Source organism: Ananas comosus, linkage group 2 (assembly GCF_001540865.1).
Source record: "Ananas comosus cultivar F153 linkage group 2, ASM154086v1, whole genome shotgun sequence".
Taxonomy (NCBI): domain Eukaryota; kingdom Viridiplantae; phylum Streptophyta; class Magnoliopsida; order Poales; family Bromeliaceae; genus Ananas; species Ananas comosus.
In genome coordinates this window covers 918,964-940,745 of record NC_033622.1, presented here as the reverse complement: position 1 = coordinate 940,745, position 21,782 = coordinate 918,964, and the positions used below count along the sequence as shown (strand labels likewise).

Sequence of the window (21,782 nt, the reverse complement as noted above, 5' to 3'; positions counted from 1 at the left end):
TTATTCCTTTTTCTACTCTCTGTATGTTTTTATGCTCATTGGAGATGGGTGCGTCTTTGTTCTCATCCTCATGTGCGGTGAGCACCTTCTCGGCCACGACCTTATCACTTCCGTCTGCTTCGCCCCCACCCACTCCGAGTTCTCCTCCTCCATAGTGGCCTCGATGACGGTGCCGGCGGAGGTGGAGGTGGCTCCGAGTTCCTCTCCTCAGGTGCCAACGTCGGTGTCAGTATCGACGGAAGCGGAGGAAGAGGAGGCAGCACTGCCTTTATTATCGTCGCCGAGGACTGTGGAGGTGGTGGATGAGGGTCAAAAAGAAAAAAAAAAAAAGAATGAAAGAAAAAAAAGGAGAGAGAAACGGGAATTAGAATATTTTGATCAGTTTTTTAAAAATTTTGGTCCGAATCTACAAAATCCAAAAAAGTGCCTCACTTTTTGCAAAATCGCAAAACCCGAATTTTTTATGCAAATTGGACCTAAAAGATTGGTATAATTTATAGATAGAATGACAATCACATATGATAATTTAAAAGAACTAACAAAAAGTTGTTATGTAAGCATAAATAAACTATTAATGTAGAATTTCGAAGGTGGATAAATTAAGCATGCAATTTTCTTGTTATTATGAAGGAGGGGCATGTGTATGGTGCTCCTTTGGATTGGAGAAAGTTGATCAAAGGAGAATTAATTGAAGCAAGAAAGAGAGAGAGAGAGAGAGAGAGAGAGAGAGCAAGCAAGAGATCTAGAGAGAGAGAAAAAGAAAGAGAGAGAGAAAGAGGAGGGACAGGGACTGGATTCTGGAGAAAAAGATCTGGGACCAAGTCGATGTCGCCCCCATTTATTTTTGGCTCCATTACATTTGGAGGGCAAAACTGTGTCGGTAAATCGACATTTTCTATTCATCTCTATAATAAAAAAGAAGATAGGTTACATTATACAACTGGTTTTCACACAAAATAAGCCACGGTATTTTAGTTCTTAAATTTTAATTTACTATAGTTTCTAATTTAAACTTTTAAGTTTATTGTTATCAGATTTTATAGTTCAATTAAGTTAATTAACTAGCTATAGCTACTGATATGTTGCTAAATTGGCAGTATACGAGATAATTAGCAATATATTAACATAAGGTCTGCGGAATTAGATTGTGAGGTTCACTTGTAATAGTTCTTAAAAAAATTCAAACAAGAAGTTTAAAGTTTAAAGACAAATATTATGCGGCTTATAGTTTAAGGAGTAAAAATGTAATTTAACGTAGAGAGGAACATAGGACATCTTGTTTGTTCCTCTTTGGCCTCTCTCTCTCTCTCTCTCTCTCTCTCTCTCTCTCTCTCGTGCATGTTTTCCTGTATCAATCACTCTCTCATGGACATAGGACATCCTACAGTTCAGGAAAACATCAAAGATGTACCATGTCAACGTAGACAGATGCGCTGTAATGATTCTGTTGTTGGTTAATGGGAGGGGACCATAATTAGATTACGATTGTGTAGATCCTTTTCAAGGTGTAGAATGATTTTTCTGTAAAATTTATTAATAAGAAAAAAAAAAAGTGAGGTAATGTGAGCTTGCATCGATCCTACACAACTACGGTTGGAGCTGGAGTTCAATGTATTGTTTGAGTGACCAAATATGATTTTATAGTTTCAGAGTTAAGAGCCCTTTTGTATTGAAGACTTTTCGATATGTTAAAAACGAAGGAATGTTATTCCCCTCACTAGTTTTAACTAAAGATCCATTTGGAATTTGTGAACCTAATATTTGAAGGGTATAAGATCTACACTTATATATCAATGTGCATGTAGCAATTTTTTTAGACCCTTTTTGCAGGCATAAATATATATCTAATTTCGGATGTAGCTTCAGTTTATTCAAAAAGTTATAGCGTTTAATAGATAAGAAATATAATCAAATATAAATCATCTTACAGGCGAAATATATTATCCTGATAAATCATGAATGACGGGATCTTTTAAGCAGCAAAAATCAAATCTTCTGCTGCCAACCACAAAAAGGGAAACTTCATGCAACAGGTTATTAAGGATAACCTTTTCCAATATCCACATGGGGCCTAACGACATAATGGTGTTACTTGTTAGGATTTCTAAATAAAATAAAGGAAAGAAAAAACTTCAAATATTACTTCTGTGGTTTCACACTTTCTCATTTTAGTGCTCAGTGGTTTAAAGTATATCAATTTAGTATCCTGTGGTTTTCTTTTTATTTTTTTATTATCGATTACACTAATTTTTTTTGTTAAATTAGTGACAAAGTTAAAACTAAAGGGTATTAAAGTGACTATTCGGTAAACCTAGGTGGGGTACCTGAAGTTTTTTATATATAATTTAACGAAATATTAACGAAAAAGCTGATGAAAAGATAGAAATAAAATCATAGGACACTAACTTGATACACTTAGTTTAAACCACAGGATACTAAAGTGAGAAAGTGCGAAACCGTAGAGGTAGTATTTGAAGTTTACCCTAAAGTAAAATACCAGTTGAATAAAAGGGCCCTATTAATTGGTAAGTACTAATCTTGCAAGAAATTGTTGTATTAATTGCGCTGCAGGCTATATATGACAACAAGGAGGTCTTCTTAATTTGTTACATCTTTATCAAGCTAATTCATTAAACCATCTATGATTGTGAAGGTAAAATTAGCGTTGATCTATCTATCATATATATATATATATATGTATATATGAATTGGCTAGAATATTTTTAGTAGCATTTGGGTCTTTTTACTGTAAAGTTTATAACATTTGGCTGAAATATTGTAGGATTGGAGTGATAATGTTTCCCTAGGGCTTAGTGCTGGTCCCCTAGGGTTTAATGGATGATTAGTAGAATAACATGATTTAAGAGGTGAAATTAATCAAATGGTAGATCTAATGGTAGAAAATATAATAGCACCAAGTGCTTGATACTATTAGAATTATCGAGCTAGACTCTCTTTCTCTCTCTACACATATCAAGCAAAAGTTTCCAAATCACCACAATGTGACATTTGACGCATAAAGCAAAAGTTTCCAATTCACCTCAATGTGACATTTGGCGTAGTTTCAAGTTAATTAGGTTAACAATAACTGATTAATACAAATGAAGGAGATGTGCCACATTAGCAAAAGATTGCGATTGAATAGATATGTATAGATTCACCCTAATGTGACATTTGGTGTAGGTTAACAATAACTAATTAATACAAATGAAGGAGGTTGTGCCACATTAACAAAAGATTGGGATTTAATAGATAGGTATAGATAGGTATAGATAGGTATAGATTTCTTAAATAAAAATTATAAGATTTTATATATTTATGCTTTGTAGCTTTTAGAAATGCCCTTTTATCTTCTAAATTCAGTTACTAACAGGCAATTGAGAGAATAAATATACAGCATAATATCTTTAAATATAAAATATAGTTATTGTCTGATTTTTTTAATTAATTTTTAACTAATTGATTGGAATTTAATCATAAGAAAAAATTATTATCCAAGTTTTGTGATGATCACAGTAATTACAGCATTTTGAATTTCACAATTTATTTAAGTTTTTTAATTTTTAATTTTTTTAAAATTATCATTTCAATTTTTATGGTATATTGATCAAGTTACTTAACTTTGTACTATCTATTTAAACCTTTTTCTAATAAATTGTTTCAGTCTTCTTTTGAAGTTATGAAATCTTTCATTACCTTACTTTTCGCATGAATTTAAGGCCACTTTCATTAACAAAAAAGCTAGACTTAGTGACAATTAATATGTTTAATGTTGAATTAATGATGATTTGGATCGAAATTTCAAGTGAGTTAAGTGGGTTATAATTCTCAAATTATTTAAGTTTATTGTGGAAGCTAATTAAGAGTTGCCTATATATAATTTATTAGCCTTTTTCTCGATCCAAAATCTCACATTTCTTTCTCATCTCTCTTTTTCTCTCTTTTTCTCTCCCTACCTCTATCTCTATTTCTCTATTATTTTCGAAAACTGCCTGCATCGTGAAATAAATGCGCTAAAATGTTGTAAGATATTTTGTACTGATGAATACATACAATTGCATATAATAAATTTTTTTCTTTTTTTTCCCCTAATATTTTTGTTGTTTTAAATTTTGTTACTAATAAGATTAAAATTTTAGTAATAGTAAATTTTGTTTGGAAGTTACTATTTTCATAAAGTACTCTTTCCAGTTGGTCCTGAAATTTTCGAGTCTGGGAATGCCCTGAAAGTTAACTTCTCTATCTAGCTCGTCCTTAAGAAGAGACCTTTTATGGCGGATAACCTACTTAAAAGAGAATGGACGGTGATCACAGCCTATATATTATATGGATTGGAAGAGAAAATTGTGGATTATTTACTTACGCAATCCGTCTTTAGTAAATTCCTAGTAGTGACAGCTTTGGAGGGGATCCAGTTTATGGTTTTGAGTGATAATGTGACTATTGTTTTGGATAAGTGAATGTCAAGGTATAGAACTCAGCCTACTTGTTCTAAGTCGTTAACTGCACTAATAGACTGTTAGTGAGTCATTTGGAAAGATTAATGCGGAGCATTTTTAGAAAGATTAACGCGGACCCTTTTTCAACAGTTAATAAGATAAGGTACTTGAAGAATTTGTGGAAAGAATTCATCTCCGCAAAATAGCTACTTCATATTTCGTTAACCTTTTTTTTTTCCGTCTCAACTGAGGTCTATTACCTCACCCTGTAGCCTAGTTCATACTTCTAATAAATGAAGCGGGTGGCATGCTACCTTTTCCTCAAAAAAAAAAAAAAAAAAACTTTCTAGTTGGTCTAAAATATTTAGATCTTGAGATTCATCTCAAAATCAATCTAAATATAAACAGTAAGATGTGCTCGACAATCATAAAAGTTGTAAATATGTTGACACCATTTTTGTTGTTTAACAAAGAATAAGTGATTTTGTATCAAAGGGCTTGATGGTTGGTTCTCGAGGTCTCAAGTTCGAATCCTAATTTGATTCACATTTTCAGCTAAGTTTATTTCTAAATGAAATAAACGAAGTGGGTAGCTTGCTACCTATCTCTCTCTCGAAAAAAAAAAAAAAAAAAACAAAGAACAAGTGATTTTGTGACTATGTAATAAATTAAATGCTCATATGTTAATTATTTAGAAGTTATACATACGCTCATATTCTAACTGCTTAAATTAGATTTAGTGTTTGGGATAGTGCCGATCTCGCCCAAGCAAACCGTTCAAGTTAACATTAATTGTCTTTATGATCAGTTGTGGACGTGTTAACAACTCACTATATATGCTCCCACTGTTGAAGTGTATATCTGAGCTAATCAAACACCTTTATTCCTTACACTCCACTATATCAACTCATATTTAAATTCAGATATTTAACCTTCATTATTTATAAGTTGGGATCGAGCATCTATGCATGCAAGGTTCGTACCAAGCCTCATCAATATCTGTACGGACCGTGGGGGTCTTCTTTTGTCGCATCTCCACACAGAAGGACTCTCTTGAAACAGTGATGCGTGCATGCTTCTACTCCCCAGCTTACTGTTGTCCTCTCGCAAAAGAATTGTGGCTCGGGGAGCTCTCCGGGCTTCAGAGTACCAACTTGGCAGCGTTACCATTGGATCCCTAATTAATATATCCTGCAGCATTATTATTTGCCCAGCGAACGGACGGTTCATAGAGCAAGTGACAAAGTGTTTGATGGTTGGTATTTAAGATCCAAGTTCGAATCCTAATTAATTCATATTTTCAGCTAAGTTTATTTAATTTCTAAATAAAATAAATGAAGCAGGTAACGTGTTACCTATCTCTCAAAAAAAAAAAAAAATTTGCCCAGCGAGGCACACTTTTATATTGTAGGATTCTGTTTTGATTCAAGAATGACGGATATTATACTAATAAAATGTCCGAAATGATAATAAAATTGTATTTAGTTAGTTCATAATGTTAGATGTGGACCACGTGATTTATTTAAAACGATTCATAAAGATACAGCCGATGAACCGAAATAATTAAAATATTTTTACGTACATTAATTAGGTTATATATATATATATCATTCTCAACGCTATCCTTCGCGTGTGACTTTCGTTGGGTCTTAAAACTTTTTAATAAGTTCAAGACGTGGGTCTGGTGGGATACGAATTTACAACCTCTTAATTACTCTCATGCTATGTTAAATTGTATAATATAATCGCTTTTCTCCAAAAACCTATAGGATTAAGTTATCAAAGAACATTGTTTATATGTTCTATTCTCAACAACCGAAATTTGCTAGTTGTTCGAATCACCACTTTTTCATTTCAAAAAAGAAAAAAAAATAAAAAAAGGAAGAAGAAAGATTCAAGGTCCCAGCATCTCAGGTTATATATACATAGTTTTAGACCACTATTATTGTAAGTATGAACCGAAAGATGAGAGATATATTTGTGCTTTGTGTAGGAAATAGTTTCTATTTTGATTACTAGCTAATACAAAAGACACTTTTATTAGGCTTCTTAGTTGAAAACTGTACTTAATTATTTTGTACACTATGAGTTCGAATTTTTGGTTTGATGAGACTCTTGTTGTGTTGTGTTCTTAGATTGCCGGTGCCAAGTCATTTTCCACTCGTCTACGTTACCAAAAAGGGCACGAAACACTTGTGTGGCTGGAAAGCATATATAACAGTGCAGTTTCTGGAGCGTTCTAAATTTGGAAAGCAATCCCTCGTAATCTATTTCTATGATCACATGTAATTGGGTACAGGTGCATGGACTGCTGTGCTCTCAAGAGCACGGAGGCCTCCATGCTCCTGTGTCGTTTTCAATGATAAAATATATATATAGTACACTTGTACGACTAGCTAATAAGTGCTAAAGCCTGAGTAGTATGGCTAATATATGCTTTGTGAGCCATACGTGAAATATAGAGAGAGTCGGGTATAGTTGCATGCACTTAGTGCATGGGTGTGTCTAAATAGAGTTGTTTTCTAGATCTATAAAAGATGAGAGAAGAGTGAGAAATTTAAAATGAGAGCTCGGTTTGAAGCAACTTTGTGTAGAAGAGGAGTTATATGTAATTTTTCTTTTCATTAGTAAATTTTATTTTACATGTATTATATATTTTATGTTTGACACTATCGGTAGCGGAACGAGTACCAGATCAATAGCAGTTGGCATCAGAGTGGGTTGTGGATTCTCAAAATTTAGTACTAGGGCGAGTACCGAATTCCCGACATGAACAACCTCCCCTTTAACTTATATTTTATCAATATATGATTTGATTTTACCAACTTAGAAAATTTTACTACAGTTTGTAAATTAATTGATAAATATTCAAATTTTGGACACACCACATCATGTGTAGAGGTAGCAAGTTAATTAAATAGGTTCTACTAGAAAATAGTAATAACACTAGATTACAGGATTGCTCACTAATTAAACTTATGATCATAAATTCTTACTTGGGCCATCAAATTATAACTTTAGTTAATTAAGATATTATGTTTCAATTTTAATCTATAACTACCATGAAATCTCATGTCCTATTGTCCACGTGGCGATATTACCTTGATTTGAATTTTTTTAGGACCTACCTGTCAACCTAATATATTTTGTTTAATATATTTTTCATTTAATTGATTAAGAGACATTTCAAATTCTCTTTTGTGGGTCCCGCCTATCATCTTAATTAATTATAGGCTTTTGTAGTAACCCAACTCATTTTAACTTATTTGCACATGGGTCTCACCTGTCAATTTATTTTTCTCATTCTCCCCATTTAATTCTTTCAAAGATTCTTCATTCCACCTTCATCTCTAGGGTCGCTTCGACTCCCGAGTAGCAACGCTTCGTTCCAGCATGTCGCAATTGTGACGTCCCGACTTCCCAGGGGGTCACCCATCCTAGGACTACTCCCGTCCTAGCACACTTAACTCTCTTAACCTCTTAGATCTAGCCACCACCCAAAATGCTTAAGCCGGGTTAAGAGTTTAACCCTATTATATCTTATATATAGGACTAACTGGGGTCTCACAATCTCCGCTCCTTTAAGCCCTGACGTCCTCGTCAGGCTCAGACTCACAAGTACCAGACGATGTGAGACTCGTCTCGCTAGCCCGTCATCCAGACCCTGGCTCAGCCGAGACTCATCTCACACTTCCGGCTGGTAATTGGCTCTGATACCATCTGTGACGTCCCGACTTCCCAGGGGGTTACCCATCCTAGGACTACTCCCGTCCTAGCACGCTTAACTCTCTTAACCTCTTGGGTCTAGCCACCACTTAAAATCTTAAGCCGGGTTAAGAGTTTAGCCCTATTATATCTTATATATAGGACTATTTGGGGTCTCACAGTAATAATGGTTTGGATTTATTTCATCGGATATATTTATTTGCTGAATCTGAAAGGTCATCTTACATTTAATACGGTATTTCCTGTTACCTTTTTTTTGTGTTGTTTTTTTCTCAGAAAATACTAAATACTTTTATTTTCTCTCAGAAAATTGACTGCTTCTGGCTGTAACAATTAATAATATTAACAGGTTTCTTTTTACTTTGAATTTGATCTTTTATTTCTTTACTCCAACTTTTCTATTGTATATTATATTTTAAATTAATATTAAATTTTTTTTTATTAGGAATTTCTTGCCTCTGTATCTACAATTGATTGTCTCAGCTTTTGTAAGTTTCTTGGCCTAATTTTTATTTATATATATTTATTTTTTTTTGCAGGTTTTTTTACACTGTTAAAAGTGTAAATTTCGTTGTAGCTATGGTTGTCGCTGCTGCTGTTTCTTCAGTTGCTTCTATTTTTTTTTCTTATTCAGTTTTTTTCCTCTTATGTAATTACTATTTTTTCTTTCTTTATCTTTTTTTCACAAGATATTAAATATTTCTTCAAATTATTTATACATCAAATATTCTTTTCTTAAAAAAATAATTTTAGAAGGGTTTGACAAGGTTATTTTACTTGATATAACATTATTATATTAAAAGTTATATTAATTTAATTATATTAACTTATTTTAACAACACCCGCATAGGAGACAACTGATTATTATATATTGATCACGTCACTGGGCGTGCTACAACGCCCACCTATTATAAGTTATAAATTGAACGCAAAAATATANATCGCTCGTTTAGTAAACGAGCCAAACACGAGCTAGCGTCAACTCGCTCGTATTCGACTCGATAACAGCTCGAATCATACATATATTTTATATTTATATATATAAATAAATAATTATATATATATATATATATATATATATATATATTATTATTATTTAATTTTTAGCAAGAAAATATAAAGCCGAGCTGCTGATCAACTATAAAAAGACTCATTTATATGTAAAGTTTCAACCATAATTAGATCAAATTTTAATGGGTAAGATTTTATAAATTTTATTTTTTATATATATCTAATTGCTGGAAAGCAAACGGGTGGCGTTGGCACTTTATTACCAGGGGTTTTCAAGCGTCTCAATCAATCCAACGCCATTCACAGCTGGCGTCGCTCAAAGACTTGCTTCGTCGTACTCACCTCTGCAGCAGACCGGATTTGCCCAAATGGCGATGGACCACCAACCAATTGTTTACAGTCAAATCCTTATACTAGCTCCTCAATAATGGTGGAATTCGAGATCGGATGAACCAACACTTTTGGGGATTAAAAATACCAATCAAAATCAAAATCTTCACCTGGTTGCTACTTCGAAAGAAACTACTCACTGCAGACAGGTTGCTCAACAGAGGCATGGTTCTGGATCAACACTGCATGTTCTGTGCGGTGCTACCAGAAACTTGTGACCATCTTTTCTATAACTGTGTTTTCGTGCGCTTCCTAATATTTTCTGCGGAAGGCCTGGATGTATTACCTGACGTCCTGGGGGACGTCCGCGAGTTGTGGTTCAAAGTAACCGAAACTCCCAACGCTACTGCTAGAGCTAAAGGCTTAACCCTCCTGATGGCAACCTGGTGGGTCGTTTGGACCGACAGAAATTCAACTATTTTTCAGGGCACATCCCCCAACGCCGCTCGATCAATTGAACGTATCAAACTTCTGACTTCAGACTGGACCTTACTCCTTTGAGGTAGCCCCCCTACCTTCTCCAGCTCTCCCTCTCTTTTTTTATTTCTATTTTTATTTTATTATTTTAAACTTTTTCTGTACTTAACTTTTTGGACTCGGAGGCCTAAGCTGTCTCAACCTTGTACGTTTAATTCATCTTGCTTTATGAATGAAACAGGTAGCTTGCTACCTATTTCTCAAAAAAAAAAAAAAATTATATATATCGAATCCAATTCATTTAACTTATTGTTCGTTGATCATCTCGTGAGCCAGCTTATGTTTGGCTTGTTAATAAACAAGCCAAACACGAGCTGAATTTTTCGACTCGATAATTTAACGAGCCAGCTAAACGAGCCGAACACGAGCCAGCCCCAGCTCGCTCGTATTTGGCTCATTGACACCCCTAGTTATGATGGTACAAATTATATTATTTAGCCATTTATTACCACAAGATTTATAGCAACGATTTGCAAAAATTCCTGTTTGCCGCAGAAAATTATTATTGCAACTAATAGTTAAATTATCAATCACTCTTCATCAGAGCCTACATTTGCTGGTTGTGAGGCTTCTTTCATAGGTAAATATTAAGCTTCTTTCAATGATTTAAGTCCAAAAACCATCGTAAGGATGCAATTAATGCATATTATTATAAGTCCAAATTGCATTAAGAAAATGGGGGCACTAATGAAGGGCAAAACGATTAAAAGACTTGAATTTAAAGTCATCGTCGATCAACAAACTATATACATTTTTCTATGCTCCCACATCTTCCTCACTGTTTAAGGGAACAAAAAGCACAAATCACCAATTAATATTAAGAATGGACGGAGAGACGACCCTTTAACAATAACTTTTGGGAGTAACACTTTCTCATATTACTGTAGTTTGATTTGAGCTTTTCTGGTCAAGTACTTGATTTAGAAATTTGCTTAAAAATTAATGTTAAGTCATTACACGAGTAGAGCTATTATATATACTTCTATGAGCATGGAGCTCTTCATACTCACAAATTATTTTTAATGATAGAATTTCATAATCGAGGACCCATACTGTTAAATATAATTTAAAGTATTTAAACTTTGACAAATTAAATTTTATAATTTTTTGAAATTATAATAAACTCTATCAAGTGAACATAAAATGAATGGTTAAAGTTGAACGGCCTTTTAAATAAGATTGGAATTATTGATCTTTATATAGACAGTGAATAAAATTTTCTACTAAAAATCCAACCAATTCTTATTCTTTTATACCGTTAAACTAGCAAGAATTCTATACTGGTCGTTAAAAATTATCAATTTTGAGATCTTTTGATCGTAAGGTAAATGATATCAAAAAATTATGATACTTCATTTCTAGAAGATTCAATGCTATAAATCATGTTTAACACTATAGATCATCGATTTAAAAGTTCTATCATCAAAAATGATTTTTGAGTACAAATTCAATCGTATTCATAAGAGTACAGTAACGGTACTATATTATATGTATCGTTCATAATTAATCAAATGAAATTTTATTTTTCCTCCAGCTAAAAAGTAGTTAAAGGATGAAATTTGGCTAAATTACAAATTAATTTAATGAAATATCCGTCACAATAGACTAAAATAATCCAAATCAAAATAAAAGAAAATTAAAAAATGTTCATATATGAGATGACAAGTTGAAGGACATATTTATTATAAATTAAATAGCTTATATTTGAGACCCCGCACATTTTTCACCTGGATGTCTAGTTATTTTCCTTCTCAGTTGTGTGGTGGAATTGGCTCTAGTTAATTAATGTTACTAGTTTTAATTATAATGGATTTGATTCGAGTCAATGTTGATTTCTACAATTATATATAAGATACAAATATCACTATAATAACATTAGTTATATTGATCGACTTGATTAGTTCTTGAACAGTTGTTGATGAACTCATGTATTAATTTGATGAACACAAGAATTCTAGCTTTTTGTTAAAGAGTGTATAGGAAAAGTTTAGATGCCCTTCACCTAATCAATTTGTTCTTTTGAAGGGCTTCTCAACAGTAAACTAATTAATAAGCCGATAACGCGAAAATATTTAAGTACACAAGCTTAAGATTGCAGGTTTAATTTGATCCAAGTAATAATGATCGAGCGCACGATGTATATTGCTTAAATGATCAACCCAGAATTCTCCGATTATCAATTTGTTCTTTTCTTTTCTTCATCTCCCTTCTGTTTGTCTTTCGAAAAGATGAAGTATCGATGGCATTACAAATTAAGTCTAAAATTTGAACAATTAATTAAATTTCTCCTTTTTTGGAGGGTTAAAAAAGCATATATTAATCAAGTTTATAAGTGAAATATATATTTGAGGGACCAAATAGTTAATCATAATAGTTAGAGCTTAAGAGAGGGAGAGAAACCGACCGTCCCTAGAGCAAGTGACAAAAGGCTTGGTGGTTTGCACTCGAGATTCAAGTTCGAATTCTAGTTGATTCATATTTTCAGTTAAACTTATTTCTAAATGAAATAAATAAAGCAGATAGCGTACTACCTATTTCTCTAAAAAGAGAGAGAGAGAAGTATCAGTGGATTTTCAACTTTTCTTAGATACCGAGTCAACCATGCACACATTAGCGCACTCATCCTATACAATTGAGCCACATGTACAACATCCAAACAAAAAAAAAAAAAATTGTTGACCGTTGACCACTAATGCAAATGAACCTCGCACTTATTATTGTCTCACGACATGTTCAATCATCGTACGGTGGAGATTTTCTCATCAATCAATCCGCAGTTAACCTGCCACGTGTATCGAACTTCACCCCAAAGCAAAAGTGTTCGCCTGCACATGCAAGCTAGTACAACTTATTTGATTACGTGGAAACACTTGACTTGCTCTACGTGTGTCCCTACTCCGAGAAATTATTCCATGGACCGTGGTCTATACACCAAAGCCTTCAAAACATAAATCTACTTTACTCGACTATATACCTAGCTGTATAGTTGCTTTATTTTTCTAGCTGATTTTATTTTTTAAAAATGAACGACATATAGTTACCTTTCTAAAAGTGTCTTTACTGATTAGGATCAAAGTAAAACCATACAATGCAACCTAGTTACCTTTCTTTTAAGAACTTTAATCTTTATAATTTGAATTAATTCTATGAATTTACTAGATGGCAAATAATATGATATAATACTTTACATTAGGATATAACTCTAGTTACATTAGGATATAATATATTAATTTTATTTTAGTTTACTTATTAAATTATAAATATTTTAAAACTACTTTTCACTATTACAACTATTTACTACCCAAAAGTAAAACTAAAAATTACTAATGTCGAATAAATTTAGTAAATGCGAATACTATATATAACTATATTAGCATTATATAAATCATATTTAACCCTTGGTGCATCTATAGTTTTGAAGACCCGGTCTACAGGCCGTGGTGCATGCATGCAATAACTTTTCCCCCACCTCGTTGTGGCCTCATACGTGGATTTCGTCTCCAACGTGTCTCTTTCCTTACTTTCCAAGCAATCTCTTAAAGCCACGTAGCTTCCTCTATTTTGTTTCCCTGAGACCCTTCCATGTATTTATTTCTCTCTCCCTATGTATATATACATCTCTCCCTCTCTCATTTGAAGGAACACATGCACCTACATTTACCCTAACAAACTCTATTCAAAACTCTTTGACACCAATATAATTAACCACCATGGCAATCAATAATACTAATTAAGAGGTTTCAACTCGATCCTTAGTCGCCTGAGAAAGGCAATTCACAAAGTGAAATTTTTGCTGTCCTTCAACCCCACCAGGTGGGTAATGTTTTCGATCATCGGGGCGACGCGGGCCACAACTGGTGAGCTTTAGCCCCCGGGCCGGCCGAGCCTATCCAACACCACTGACAACGTATACGTCGCGGGCGCCACTTCTTTTTTGAGCTGCAGTACTTCTGCAGTGTCGCAGATGAGTAACTCGATGTCGACGCTGGGGACAATGATATTGATGCGAGGGCGGATATTTTTAGCTCATTTTTTTTTATGAAAAAAATAGAACGCTACCTATTTCATTTATTAGAAGGATGAACTGAACTGCAGGGATGAGATAGTAGTAGACCTTGATCAAAAATGAAAAAAAAACAAAGTTTACATTTTACAGTTTACAGTATTTACTGCTTTGCCGAGAGAAGTTGCTCCCACAGGGTAGTCAACTGTCAGATCTTATTGACCACTGACAAGGAATCTGACCGAGCCTTTCTAAAAATAACACCGTTCCTGACATCCAAAATGACCAACTAGTTGGCTATCAGTCCCGTCAGTCGAGTTCAATCGGATTGAATTCTATTCGTTGCCATCCACTTATTCTAGACAAACTCACATTGTCTCCCAGATCCGTAGGCTGAACTCCCTCCAAGGCCATAACGAATAGGAATCTACTAAAGTATTTCATGAGGAATTAAATTTACTTAATTAGGATTTGTTTTTTTTTTATTAAACAGGGATATACCCTATTTGATTAATTAGGATTTGTTAGTGTCAACTAATTAAGCTGTTTTGAGGAATTGTTGAGCCGTTCATGAAAGTATTTCATGAAAAATTAATGGTGTTTTTGAAGTGAACAAAATGCATGCTTGATCTTGCAAAATTTTAGTTTAGTAATTGTAATACTTCAAATCAAAGTAACTTAAAATTACATAGACTCTGTTTGGATGTATGAATATCTTCTTTGATATATTCTCTTGATCCATTCAAAAAATTTATACATTTGATAGATAAGGAGTGTGATCAAACAGTTAGAATTGTATATTTTATTTGACATTTAAATTATTTTTTCAGAATAAGATAAATCAACTCATAGGTGAAATATACTATCATAACAAATCGTGAACACCACGACCTTAATTTGAAGAAGCAAAAAATCAACTTAATTATAATCATATATACTAAAATATTCTCATACCGAATAAATTATTCTGATATTTAAATAAGGTCTTACTAGGTTCGAAATTTGGATGATACCTTATATTTTCAAAATCGAATCCGAGACGGAGTAAGAAACTAGAAGGATACATCTACAGCCAATAACCTACGAGTTTGGTGATGGTGATGATGATGATAATAATAATAATAATATGTTGTATCAAAAGGAGCTTCGTATATATGTTGAGCCATTAACGAAAGTGACAAACAAGTTCGGCCCATCACCACTAGGCTAAAACTTCTAATTTCTCAAATTAGCAGGCCCTCATAAACCAACCATGGACCATAAAAAAGGGAAAAATGTAAGGTAAAATATACATTGACCCCCTCGAATTAATATATATGCCATTTTGAAATGACCCCTCGACCCTTTATTTTTTAATTGAGACCAATTCACTTATGATTTTGTTTGGAAATAGCCAAAAAAAATTGAGATTTTATGGAATTTATCAATGATTTCACTAAATTTAATGATTTCACACATTTTTAGTGAATAAAATTGGTCCAATTAACTGTTAATAACATATAGAGTTACTATACTGGATAGAAATTTTGAATTAACTGAATATAAAACTCAGAGGGGCTTAGGTTCATTACTTGGATTACACTTCATTGAATAATAGCAGGGGGCTAAGCAGGCCCTATATATATGTGTTATTAGATTCAGTTTTCAGTTTCATTTTCTTACATCTTGTCACAATCAAACACTTTTTCAAAAAAGAAAAAGAAAAAGAAAAAGAAAAAGGAAAAAGAAATCAATTCACATCCACTCTAGAATTTGACATGCGCGCATGCAAAATGCTCGTTAATTCTAGACTACAGGTCCATGCATGGTAACAATTAAAGTTTCATTTTGAGCTTGTTCTACATCTTGTAGGACAAAAGCAAAGTAGCTATCAAAAGTACAAATATGTGATCAGTGATTATTTCATGTTGTTAGAGTACTACTTGATCATCACTATATATGTTTGTCAAGATCGAGCATGCATATTAATTCTTTGGCATATCTCATATCAGTAACTTCTCTTCTTACTACTAGAAATAATGGTATTAACAATACAAAGAAGAGTCGCGTTACTTGTACACTTAAATATATATATAAATATATATATATCAATCATACATCAAAGGCCAATATTTTTATACTATACTCAGCAACTTTTGTTCCAATATTAGAAATTAAAAAATAACATCTACATTAATTTCGGGACAAAATGGTATAAGATTTATACCACATTACTCATTTATATGTAGTATATCTCTAAAAAAATTCCCTCCATTTTTTCAACCTTATTCTTTACAATTAATAAGATGCTTGCTCCACCCATCAAATTAATAAAAGATATCTTTTGGACTTTGCAACTATTCCTCATTTTGTTCTACAGATGTGTTCAACAAGTGCTACTGTTGGAAGCATTGTTTCAGTTGTTGACATTTAATAAAAAAAAAACAATAATATTGTACTGACATTGACATGACATATTATTTTATTATAGAGGCCAAATTGATCATGAACTTTTTCAAAGCCCAAAAATGGCCATGACATGCATGACCCAAGTGCACAAATAGAGGCCCCACTAAAAGGGTTAATTTTGTTGACAAGTTACTCAGTGGCCGTAACGATTTATTGGCACGAGGCTGTTCCACTTTGATGTGACATTTTAATATTTGCACATGTAATAAAAATAAAATAATAATTGAATATATAAAAAATTATGAACCATAATAATAATAACTGAATTTAAATATTTTGGACCGGTGATTTAAACCCAATAAATTATTATTGCTACTAGATCGGATCGTTATATTTGATATAAAAATCAATCACTAATTAGAAATATGAGATGAGTCTCGTTGTACTAGGTCGGAATGATAGGCTAAATCATGGCAGGAATGACCAGGTGACAAGCTAAGTCAGGATCAGATTGATAGAATTAGTGAGAAAAGTCTCACATCGTCTGACGATTTTCGACTCTAAGTGTGATTGGATGGTGACATCCCAATAGCCCCATATCGGATGAGAATAAAATTATGATTAGATATATAAGAGATTATAGATACTAGTAAAAATAACTAGACTTAAATATTTTAGACGGATGATTTGGACCCAATAAATTATTATTTTGTTACATCTGAAGTTTAAAAATTAATGTAGACTCAATAAAAAAATATAAGAAAACAAATTAATTAAATCACGTGCAATATAGATGCTGTTGTGCAACTAGCACAGAGCTTTTATGCTTTATTCCTCATATACACAATAATAATAACAAATAATAATAACAACGTATAACATACGTATACCAGCGGCCGTATGTAGCTGCAGCTGGAACAGTGATAGTATACACCATCTCCAGTAGTACTGTATGCTTATCCATCTTCTTCAGACATTGATATCTGTGGATTCTTTGCATTTCCATTTTTAGGCTTCCTCATCACATACAAATTCACCATGCTTACTTACTTTAGGTAGCAACAATGGCTTCTTTCATTATTGCTCATTGCCTAATTAACCTCTAGTGCTCTTCTTTGGGGGAGAGAGAGAGAGAGAGAGAGAGAGAGAGAGATTGCAGTGTTTCTTTTTCCCCCTTCTCCCTTGTCTAGTTTTGATAATATATATATTGCAGTGTTCTCTAACTCTCTTTCTCTCTCTCTCTCTCTCTCTCTCTCTCTCTCTCTCTCTCTCACACACACACACGCACACACACACACACATGTACACAAATGCACAAACACTATAGAGTGAAGGAATTGTAGTTTGAGAGAGACAATTTATGGCATGCACTGGGTGTACAGGTACTCATCTCATACACAACACCCCAGAAATACCATGATAAGACTCTCAAAATCAAAATCTAATTCATTCAAAACCATGATACATATCATTTCTTATAGATCGAACAATGTTTCTTTATAAATGTTCAAATATCGTTAATTTGTTATGCAGATGCTCTTTTAGATGGTACAGATTACATCTAGCTATTAGTTTAGGAACGATAGTTTTTAGAGTTGTGTGGGGCGGGGAAGTCGCGTGTGAAGAGGAAGAGATAGATAATGAACCAGAGAATCAATCTACACGTGTGATATTATCCAAAGAGAAGAAAATAAATAATATAAAGGGCAAGGAAAATAGAAAATAAACCTAGTGCATGCATGCTGTTCATAGCTTTAGAGACAAATCAATCTCACCCGCGAGCTCTTCGTTACTCTTCTTCATCCCTGTTTCAGATCGTCCCACATTGTAGCTCTTCTCCCCTTTCTGCCTCTCCGTCGACGCAACGTCTGCCGACTCCACCCGCGGGTCTCTCGAGTTTCCACCGACCGCACTGGTGCTTGCGCTCGCGCGCGGGCGCACGACAGTGGCGGCCAACTCGCGCCTCCTCTTCGCGATGCTCCGCTCGATCTTGTGGGCATTCTGGTGTCCGCCCAGCGCTTGCGAGCTGTGGAACTTCCTGGTGCAGTAGTTGCAGGAGAAGACCCCGGCCGGCTCCGGGGGCGAAGATGGTTGGAGAGATAGGTCTAGGTTAAGATCTTCTTCCTCCGGCTCCGGCTCCATGTCCATGGAAGCTAACATAGAGATAGGAAAAAGGTGTAGCATAGGGTGTTTGTGGTTTTTAATGATCAAGGGGAATAGAGGTTGGTTCTAATGTGAAAACGAGGATTAATTGGACCCCTAGAGAAAGAAAAAAATATTTAGAGAAATGTTGAGTGACGGGTTAAAGTAAAAACAAAGTGATGAGACTAGTGTAGTAAATAAATTTGGCCTTTGATGGCCAAGTTACGACATTACAATCCAAAGTAGATTGAGAAAGTTAAAGATTACGTTTATTGGCGTAAAGATCTTCTAGTGTAGACCACATATAATGGTTTATACTTTTATTTTAAAACCTCTAGATAGGTTTGAATTTTAAATGCTGCATTATAATACAAACTACATACAATAATTTCTGAACAACGCTTATTATAAATAATTTTATAAGTTTTTTTTTTTTTTTTTCTAAACTTACTTTGTTGGTAACGTCTCATCAGTGGGTGTTCACGAATCATGAAGTTACAAAATAAATTTAACCATTTAATTCATAATTAGAGGCAATATTATATGATAACCTACATATTCTACAACAATTACCTTTATACCATGATGGAAAACTTAATTTAATTGGTTAGTTAGTACAGTTCACTTAAAGAGTGGTGTAATTTATAGATATGCTGATAATTACACATGATATTTTAAAAGAACTAATAAAAAGTTGTTACGTAAGCATAAATAAACTACTATTAATGTCGAATTTTGCAGGTGGATATATGAAGCATGTAATTTTCTTGTAATTATGATGGAGAAGCATGTGTATGGTGCTCCTTTGGAGCAAGTTGATAAGGGAGAACTAATTAAGGTGAGAGAGAGAGAGAGCCTTGACTCTGGAGAAAAAGATCTGGGACCAAGTCGATGTCGCCCTCATTTATATGGCTCCATTATATTAATTTGGAGGGAAAGTTGTGTGGGTAAGTGGACATTTTCTATTCATTTCTATAGTAAAAAAGAAGAAAAAGGGGGGTTAAATTATACATATGGTTCTCACACAAAATGATGCATGATATTTCAGTCCTTAAATTCTAATTTGCTATAATTTCAATTAAGTTAACTAGCTAGATACTAACTGATGTTTTGCTAATTTGGCAGTATTAATTGGAGATGATGATATGACAATAACTATAATATGATAGTAATTGGCAATATATTACCATCTAGTCTGCTAAATTAAATTGTGAAGTTTGATTGCAATAATTTTTAAAAAATAAAACAAAAAAATAACACTTAAAATTTGAAGATTAAAATATTATGCGTCTTATAGTTTAAAGAGCACGTAAAAGTGTAATTTATCCTAGAAAGAAACATAGTGCTTTAACCCTCATTTTTTTCCTCCTTGGCTTTTCCCTTTCTCTGTCTATATCAACCACACTCTCATGATGAACATAAGGACATCCCACAGTTCCGGAAAACATCAAATATATACCATCTCAATGTAGACAGATGCGCTGTAACGATTCAGTTGTTGATTATTGCGAGGGGACCAAAAGTACGTAGCTTGATTATTATACTGTAGTTTCTTTTCTAAATGTAAGATGTAAATGTAATTATCCAAAGTAAAATTAGATTTATGATATTTTGGATTCCCTGGTTTCAATGTGTGCGTCTGTAAAGTGATTTTTATGTAAAATTTATTAATCAAAAAAATAAGTCAGATAATGCGAGCTTGCATCCCACACAGCCACGTACCGTCTGATCTAGAGTTCAATTGTTTGGGCCACCAAATAAAACTTTGTGAGAAATAATTCGGTACTTATTTTATAAATAATAAAAAAAAAATCTTAACCATTGATCAATAAAGAATAAAATTGTTATTCTATCCCTTAGCAGGTTAAAAGGTAATTTCATGTTGAGATTATTTATGTAATTAAATATTGTTAAATTTAAAGAAAGTTTATCAATCCCAAATCTATATGTGAACTTGAAGGATTTCGAAAATTCATATCCAAATCCAAAATTGATTAAAAAATTTGAAAGTCAAACTCAAACCCAAACCCTAACCCAAAAACTGAACCTGAAACAACTACGCCTCCCCATCTATGAATGGAGAAGAAAGATAGAGAGGTAGGAAAAAGAAACAAAAAAAGAATAGATTTGATAATATAGTGAGGGCAAAATTATTTAATTACCCCTGGATCAAAAGACCAAAATACTTTTTTTTGGAGTATCTGATGAACGGTATCTCTTTCAAGGTAACTTGCTATTGCGGGTCACAACTAAATAAAAGCAAAGAACGGCATCTAAAAATAAAAAATATAGAAGCATTGCTCAAACTTTGTAGCTTTAAGAGTTAAGGGCCTTTTTTGTATCGAAGACTTTTCGATATTAATTAGAATCGTAGTGAAATTAAACGCATTGAAACATACACCTCTCGCTTAGGATAAATCTTACATCCTACTCATCTAAGGTCCTTATTCCCTCACTAGTCTTATCATTTTGTATTTTCGTTAACTAATTAAAATCCACTAGGATTTGTGAATCTAGGATTTGAAGGATATAAAGATCTACACCTATATACCGGCATACAAGTAGCATTTTTCTTTAGACCCTGTATGTATTAATGAATATCTTAATCTCATTCAAAAAGTTATTGGTTTTAATAGATGAGAAATATAACCAGACGTACAGAATGGAACGACATATTTTACTTTCTAGTCAATTTCTCAAAATAAGATAAATAATTTTGTAAGTAAAATATGTTATTTTGGCAAATCATGAACGGCGATATTTTTTACGGAGCAAAAATCAAATCTTTTGCCTTCAATCACATAAGGAAAACTTTAAGCAACAACTATTCAAGCTTCATGTGATTTAAGTCGGTTATAATTCTCAAATTATTTATATTTAATGTGAAAGTTAATTAAGAGTTGCCTATATATATTATATATATTTTATTAGTCTTTTATCAATCCAAAAAATCACATTTTGTTCCTCCTTAATTTTCTCCCCCTATCTCTATATCTCTATTATTTCATAACCTGCCTGAATCTGCCTGAATCATGAAATAATTAAAAATTTCATGGGTGAATTGCTGTTCTAGCCTTAAGAGGGCGTGAGTTTTTTTTTTTTTTTTTTTTCGGTAGCATGCTACCTTCTCTCAAAAATAAATAAATAAATAAATAAATAAATAAAATAATAAAAATTCACTGAAAGTTTTATTTAAATTTGTGTTT

General features: G+C 33.1%; 1 protein-coding gene across 1 annotated transcript; it reads right to left on the bottom strand.

Annotated features, from left to right (window-relative positions):
* Nucleotides 18,076-18,756, bottom strand: LOC109706711 (zinc finger protein 2-like). Its single transcript, XM_020227679.1, has one exon. It carries the CDS (start codon nt 18,616-18,618, stop codon nt 18,181-18,183), a length of 438 nt encoding a protein of 145 aa, XP_020083268.1. The 5' UTR covers nt 18,619-18,756; the 3' UTR covers nt 18,076-18,180.